Genomic DNA, 8,595 nt, shown 5'->3' on the forward strand with positions numbered 1-8,595 from the left:
AAATCTAGTCCATCTATATGATTTATGGTTTCATTTATCAAGTCCCTTTCAATTAATGTTCCCACAGTATAGACCTTTTGAAATGTGTCTAAATCAAGGTATTGTAAATGGCACTTGTATGGTGGAGACATATTGTCTATGAGCTTTGGGACAAGTTCATGATCCAAAGGTCTTTGTGAAAGAAAAGCAACCTTTGATCGCCACCTGTAAAAGAAGTCAATAAAGCCTTCTTCTTCCTCTTGCTTAAGCAATTCAAGATCGCGCAAGGTAATTGTAAGCTCGATGTTGTCTCAATATTGGGCTAAAAACGTTTTTACAACGTCACTCCAAGTGGAAGTTTTTTTTGCGTCGAGGTTATAAAACCATGATCTAGCAGTTGGGTCCAATGAAAGAGGAAAAGTAAATGCATATAAGTTATGCTCAACCCCTTTTAATGCCATAATTCCAATAAAGCTCATTAAGTGAGTTAGGATTGTCTGTAACCTTAAAGGTTGGCAAATCCGTAGTTAAGAACTTTTCTGGGAGAGTCTTGCCACTAGGTTTTGGTGCAAGCTCATAATTGAAGTACTTATTCCCTGAGCTAGCTCGAAGGAAAAGTTTCTCCAAGGCCTCTACTCTTTTGGCTCTTGCTTTTTCTTGCAGAATGTTTTCTTTTTCTTTCTCTGCTTTTATTTTAGCCTTTTCTGCTTTTTTATGAGCCTTCATTTGGGCTTCTTCTTCTCGTAGGGCCCTAAGGTTTTGGATTTCCTTTCTAAGTTTCTCCAATGTTGCTTTGTCACCCATGATTGGACTAGTATGCTAATGTGGAAGATGATCTAGTAATGTGTATCACGAGAAATTAAGCGCGTTCACTTAAACCTTTTCTGCCAAGCATTCAAACAATGAATCAAAGTCAAAATGATTGTTTTATTTCTTTTTTTTTTTAATCCTTGTAATACGAATTCACTTTAAGCAAGTTTGTTGACTAAGAATGTCAAAAAATTCACGAACAATCATTAATGGAATGTCATGACTTGTGTTGACTTTAACAAGGTAATCATCTAAGGATTTTACTTTAAATGAATTGTTTTCAAAAAAGGTAGAAGAGAAAGACAAGAAAGTTGGATTGAAAATGCTCATCAAATTTTAGAAATATTAATTCACCCAAACGCACTCCTTAAAATGATCAAATATACTATGGTATTTGTTGATCATTTAGATTACAATAGAGATCTATATCCTTTTTTTTAATTATCATTCTCATATTTCTCATCTTTAAAGGATAATATATTACTATTTGCTTAAAAAGAATGATGGCCTCTAAATGTAAAATCCAAGAAATAATTAAATCATTTTCTCGGTTTTATCATTCATTATCTTCTCTTTTTTTTTAGAATAATAATTTTTCTTGTATCATACTCATTTTTTTGTTTTGTTTTTTAAGAACGTTTTTTCTTTTTTTTTTCTTTCGTTCTATTTCTCTCTTGTTTTTTTTTATTTTTTGTGTGAGGCAATCATCCCCAGTAAGGTTATCGGGATTTTCTTTTTAAACCATAGAAGAGGTAAATAAATTATACTCTTAAATCAAGGTTGATCAATTACAACTAAAAAATGATAAACAAGAAAATAGGCACGTTTAAGAATAAACATATTGATGACGTCCTATTAAGGGATGCGAACTTCTAATGACGAACCTCATAAGAAGTAATGTCATTAGTTTAATCATAAAGTACGTAACCGAATCATCATAATCAAAAATATTATCGCGCCCAATTTTCCGTCTTGCACTAAGGTGGAAAGTGCAACTTCAAGAGTAGCATCTGCCACATGCGCGTTTTTTTTTTCCTTTTTTTTTTTTTGCGAAAAACGCAAAATGAACGATAAAAAACATGTTTTTGGATTTTTTTGAAAAACGGCGATCAAAATAAAAGTAATTAAGTTAGACAACGTTGTTAGCCAAAGAGATATTTTTAGCACCTACTTAACGATTAACCTTGAAGCGGTAATATCGTTTTCTCCGTATGACATTGCTTGTAATGAGTCAAAGTCAACGTTAAACAGTGGGCGCGCGCAAGACACAGAGTTGCGCGGAAGGGCCGCGCGCAACTTCTGAACTTGCACTTAGAGGGCGCCCGCAACTTAAACAGTTGCGCGTGCCACCCAGTACGTTCGACAATTTAATTATTTTTTAAATCAAAGTGCAGATTTGATTTTATTTTTTATTTTTTATTTTTTTTTTTTATTTTTTTTTTTGTCGAACCACAATGTTTTTACAATTTTTTTTAATATCTCTAGATAACAAATTGGAATTAATTAGATAGACACGAAGCATATAATAAGCACATGTTCACGTAGTCACATAAGCACATAAAAGGGACTGTCAAAGCATACAATGTTATTCTAAGGTCAAGGCTTGGGTGTCCAAAGGTACCATATCTTAAGGGACGATGCACGAATCAATCACTCAACGTGTTGACCCATGACATAGCCCTCCCAACATTTTGTTAGCGATATGGGTGGGATGATTGTTATTGATTTCGGGATAGAATCCTAGTGTTGGCAACCCCTAGTTAATGAGCCAATCCCCAATGATTAAAGTGTGTTATGATTATGCATGATGCAATGTTGCTTGTTTGGCTTTTACTTTTGTGAAAAAGGAAGATATTATGCGTTCAAGTCTCGCTCTCTAACTAGAGATTATCCAAGTTAGTTCTCGTTACAACTCATAGGTAACCTAGTGTTGGAAACCTTGATCCATAACTAAGAACCAATCTTGTAACCTCTAAGTCCCTAGTGAAGTCACCACTGTAAGGAGGGTGTGCCCATCGTAGGGGATCCTTCTCCTTAAATGTCCATGGCCCTTTAAAAGCCTAGGAATTTACACTTGTTAAGGTGTATTAGGATTTAAATTCCTGATTGTTTGGGGGACCTTGAATTAGAATTGATCCTTTCATCACACTTTTTTATAAGAAACAAGTAGGAGTCGCCAATGAGTTTTAGGAAAACTCATAAACCTCGTTCATGTCTTTCTCCCAAGTAGAGTTCAAAGGATATTTAAGACGAATCGTAAGTTTACCCATGCCCAAATTGGTCTACGTGTACCAGAAATGAGTTGGGAGTGAGGGTACTAAAATAACGTTCCTTTTAGGGAGGAATCGCTATTCTAGCCCTAGTGCTACCTCTACTAGCCCTTCCTTTTTCACAATTTCATCACCAAACAATATATGCAACGTGGCTCCTAAAAACTAGTTAGTTGATTTTATTTACACGCGTCAATCACGTAAGAATTACATTGCAAAGTCGTTATTCTTATTTAATCAATATTCGTGAAAAGAAAAAAAATAAACAAGATTTGCCTTGGCTTAGGTGATCAATCAACAATTAATTATTCAGTTCTATTCTTTATTTAACGCAAGATACTATGTGGAACTAATTAATTAAAAGTTCGTTTAAAGTGATCAAACAACATTAATTAATTAATTAAAAGTTATTTAAACAAGAAAAGAAAAGTTATTTATCTAAGTGCTCAGGAAACTAACCGTCCTTTTATGTTAAATCTTCGTTTAATGCGTTTATAGACTTTCTTTCTTCTTTGTACCTCCAAGGACTTCAATGAATTTAATTAGGGTTGGAAAGTATTTGGGAAGAGAGAATAAAAGTAGTATGATAACTTGAGAGATTATGGTTTTGAGAATGTTAGGGTTAGAATTCTGATTTTTCGGTCTCTCTTTAGTGCTGAATGAAGACCCCTATTTATAGGAGTAGGAATCTAGGTTTAGGGTTTTAGAGTCGCGCTCTCAAGTGGCGCGCGCAACTCTCTGAGTCGCACTGGTATTCCCAGCGCAACTCTTTGACTTGCGCTCGGCTGGTGCGCGCAACACTGACAGTTGCGCGCGGTGCGGTTTGCCTTATACGAAAACGCGTTTTTAAAAGTAGCATAACTTTTGATTGAGAAGTCGGATTAAGGTGTGTGAGATATCATTGGAAATCTCTAAATGTCTACTTTCCAATGCCGTAAAAATTAGATTAAAATCTTTTATGGATCAAAATATATGGCCGTTGGAGTGCAAAGGTGTCGGTTTAGTGTTTTGATCATAACTTCTCTGTTTTAGCTCGGAATTGGGCTTATAATATACCGTTGAAAAGATATTTGAAAGGGCTATCCATCTGTATAGGCCATGTACATAATTATGATTTTTTTATCTGTTTGGATCGGTTTTCAACAATGTAAGATCCATTGGATCGAATCATTGCATTTGCCGCATTTGGGTCCGTTATTAATCAAGTCTAAACATGTATGAGCACGTTTTATGCCTAATTAGTAATCGGAAAAGGCTCTAAGATAAATTGGTCTCAAATATGAGTTTTAACTTACTTCATAATTCATTTCATAGTCCATAAACACTTCAACTTTGATCTAGCATGAAGAATGGGTTTTTATAACATCATCGCACTTCCGTTCGGGACAAGAGACCAAAAGTAGGTGTCTACATGAAGCAGAGTTGAGCAATGTCAAGAAGTTTCACCCAGTCCTTCTGATTAGCGCTGACGAAATGCCTCAAGTATTCCTCTAACAGCCCGTTGAATCTCTCTGTTTGCCCATCGGATTGGGGGTGGTGACTTGAAGACATGTTTCCTCAGCACCGCATGCCTTCTGCACGGGGACGAAGGTAGCATACTTCGAAAACCTATCAATCACCACCATTGATCCACCTTAGGTAGACCACTAATAAAATCCATATATACACTCTCCCGCGGACGTGCCGGAACGGGCAGAGGGTCTAAAAGACCTCCGGGCTTCTGACAATCAACTTTGTCCTGTTGACAAACCAAGAAAGTTCGGGTGTAGTTAATGACGTCCTCCTTCATTGCTGCCCAGTAATACCCCATGGACAGCAAGCTCAAGGTCCTCTGCCAACCGGGGTGTCCGGCCCATAAGGTATCGTGGCATTCTTTCATAAGCATCCTCCGCAAGCCTCCCGCCTTTGGTATGAATAGTTTGTTGCCTTTGGTGTAGATGAGATCACTGTCCATCCAGAAGCGCCTTGTATTCCCTTCTTCAATCAATCCCTTGATGGTGCTCGTCATGGGGTCTTCGGGAAGGTACTTCTTGAACTGTTCTTTTACTGAGGTCGAAACATTTCTGGCGGCCAGAGGGAACAAATTTTGCACTAAAGCCAAGTCAGCCCTCCGACTCAATATGTTCACTACCCGATTACTGGCTCCTGTTTTATAAGTGAACTTCACATCAAAATCAGCGAGCACTTCTTGCCATCGTGCTTGCTTTCCTGTTAGCTTCAGTTGGGTAAGGAAGTGGCTTGTTGCAGTATTTTCTGTACGAATAAGGAACTTGGCTCCCAACAGATAGTGCCTCCACCCTCTCAAGCAGTGGACGATAGCCAGTAGTTCTTTTTCTTGAGCAGCATATCTTTTCTCGGCTCCACTTAGCTTCCGGCTCTCATAAGCGACCAGGTGGCCATCCTGCAGAAGGACCCCACCTAGCATAAAGTCTGATGCATCAGTCTCAACTTCGAATGGTTTGTTGGTGTTCAGAAGAGTTAGGATAGGCTCTTTCATCACTGCTTCCTTAAGCTTGAGAAAAGCTTCATGCTGCTCGTTTGCCCAACTTCATTTTTTATCCTTCTTTAACAAGTCCGTGAGGGGACTTGCGATTGCCGAATATCCCTGTATGAAACAGCGGTAGTAATTAGGTAGCCCCAAGAACGACCCTAATTCTGAAACATTATTCGGTGCTTGCCAATCGCTGATAGCTTTGATTTTCTTTGAATCCATTCTGATGCGATTTCCGCCCACAAAGTGTCCGAAGAAGCCCACTTCTTTCTGAGTGAAAGCGCATTTCTCCCGCTTCACGAACAAATGATGTTCTCTTTATGTTAAGAATGCTTTCCTCAAGTGCTCTAGGTGGTCTTCAAAGGTGCTGCTAAATATCACAATGTCGTCCAAGTATACCACTACAAATTTGTCAAGGTACTCGGGGAAGACTTGGTTCATCAACGTGTAGAATGTTGCTGGATTGTTTGTCAGCCCAAACGGCATAACCAACCACTCAAAAGCTCCATATCTGGTAACGCAGGCCGTTTTCAGTTCGTCTCCTTGGGCAATTCGGACTTGATGATAACCCGAATGAAGATCAAGTTTGGTGAAGTAAACAGCATCACCCAATTGGTCGAATAAGTCGGCCACCAAGGGTATAGGATAATGATTCCTCACTGTCAGCTTCTTTAAGGCCCGATAATCGATGCATAATCTCAAACTCCCATATTGTTTCTTCTTGAAAAGAACTGGTGCACCATACGATGCCTTAGAGGGCCGAATGAACCCGGATTTGACTAACTCATCAAGCTATCTGCGCAATTCCACTAGCGCGGGAGGTCTAGCTCCTGGAGCCAACTCTATGGTATGATCGATGGCTCTCCGAGGAGGAAGTGTTTTCGGAAGCTCCTTAGGAAGAAGGTCAGCGAACTCTTCGAGCAATCCTTTCATGGCAGGAGGGAGGTCAGTCGCTGTCTCATCTTCCTTCGTCGAGAGAGTAGCAAGGAATGTTGGCTCATTTCTCTTCATTCCCTTTTTGAGTTGCATCGCTGATAAGAGAGATCCCTTCTTACCTTCCCCTACATTCACCGGCAAGCACGTTCGCAAAAGACAAGGATGGTTGCCGGCAACAAGTAAGGAGCCCAGGTAGGGTATTGGGACAGCTTTGCTAACACGAAGGAAATCCATTCCCAATACCATCTTGAAATCATCCATCGGTGCCACAGTGAATTTGAGAGTACCACTCTAGTCTCCAATCTTGGATTTCACGTACTTTGTGGTACCGTGGATCGGGCGAGCTTCTGCGTTGACAACTTTATGCGGCCCCCGCCTTGTACCACTTCCAACCCCAACTGGTTAGCAATATCCCTGGTGACAAAGTTGTGGGTGGCTCCAGTGTCAACCATAGCTTTGACCCTTTTTCCCATTAATCAATACTTCTACGTACATCAGTTCCGACGCATCTGCTCTTATGGAGTACATGAAACGTATTGAACTTAGTCTCGAGGGTTCCTCTTCGTCGTTCTCCGCTTCCTCCCTGCTTTCTACTTTCTCATGTTCGAATGACATCGAGGAAGTTTCTTCTGAAGGTTGTCAATTTCCCCTTTGTGGCGACACTCGAACCATTTGTGAGGCCCGCGACAAAGAATACAAGTGAGGGGCTTATTCCATGAGGTGAAGCTGGAGGCCGCACCTTTGTTGGTCGACGCGAACGCTCCATTACTTCGGAGGTCGTCTCCCCCACTCTTGTACCTACTCCCCATGTTGTTCGAACTGACTTGGGAGTTCCTAGTGCTACTCTTTGGGGTACTAGATGCTGACCCACTAGTTCCTTTCTTCTGGTTCAATCCCTTATCCGACGAGTAGTCTATCAACCTTTCAGCTGCGACTATGGCCCCCGACAAGGTGTCTATCTTCTAGCGCCAAATCTCTCATTGGGCTCAATCCTTCAAGCCCCGTACAAAATTAAACAGGCGATCCTTCTCGGACATGTTATGGATCTCTAGCATGCACGCAGAATATTCTTTTACATACTCCCGAATAGAGGTCTTATGTTGTAAGGTTGCCAACTTTGTACAAGCCACAAACTCCTTGTTCTCTGGGTAAAATTGAGCTATTAGTTCCTTCTTTAAATCCTCCCAAGTATCTACCGACGTCCTCTTTGCTTGTATGTCGGCGTACTTGGTTCGCCACCAGAGTTTCGCATCATCCACCAAGTACATTGTGGCCGTGTCGACCTTTAGATCATCTTCCAATTGGCATATGCGGAAGTATTGTTCCATATCGGAGATGAAGTTATCAACTTCCTTTGAGTCTCTCGTGCCATTAAAGGTCCGAGGTTTAGGAGGTTTTATTTTACTCCCACTTCCCCCGAGTCCTCTTTGGGAACGCAACAAGGTAGCACATTTGTCTTGAGCTTCGTCTGCTATTCCTTGAACGAAATTGAGCTGCTCCGTCAACCCATCCACCGTTGACGCAAGCCTTTCCATTTACTCGGCTTGTTTTATCACTATGTCTTCGAGCTTGGGTACTCTTTCTTCGAGTACATCCCAAAATTCCGACTTGCCTTCGAGCTAGGAAATTCTTTTGTCCCACGTATTAGCATGTTCAGGCATCACCATGCTTGGCGTCCTTAGAATGAGCCTCGGCTCTGATACCAACTGTCACGGTCCGAACTTCTGACACCGGATCGTGCGGCGCGATCCTGTCTATTGGCGATAAGAACGCAAGCCTAGAGCGGAAGGGGTTCGTGAGCACACATCAACACGGACCAAGGGTATCTCAAAGAAGTACTCGTCAACAACGGGTGCGGAGTCGGGGTTTGTGACAGCCGATACTTCAAAGCGGGCATAAGCGGAACCGACGAGATGAAAGCATCTTTTGAGGTCTCTTGGTTTTGTGGGGGATGATTTAAAACAAAGTAAGCACAATATCTATAAAGGCTTAAACAACACACAAGTCTTAAAGCAATAGCAATGGGGTAAGGAGCTTTGATTCAATAACCATTCACTCCTTAAAGAGCTTTATATTGATTGCATATAGAAGTACAAGTGAACACTGAAA

The 8,595-nt window shown here is 40.6% G+C and overlaps 1 protein-coding gene across 1 annotated transcript; it reads right to left on the minus strand.

The window, feature by feature from the left end:
• Window positions 1-7,472: 7,472 nt before the first annotated feature.
• Window positions 7,473-8,021, minus strand: LOC145564946 (uncharacterized). Its single transcript, XM_081625092.1, has one exon. The coding sequence runs from the start codon at window positions 8,019-8,021 to the stop codon at window positions 7,473-7,475; it is 549 nt and encodes a 182-aa protein (XP_081481218.1).
• Window positions 8,022-8,595: the final 574 nt, after the last annotated feature.

This window comes from Chenopodium album, chromosome 10, assembly GCF_948465745.1.
Source record: "Chenopodium album chromosome 10, dcCheAlbu1.1, whole genome shotgun sequence".
NCBI classification, from domain to species: domain Eukaryota; kingdom Viridiplantae; phylum Streptophyta; class Magnoliopsida; order Caryophyllales; family Amaranthaceae; genus Chenopodium; species Chenopodium album.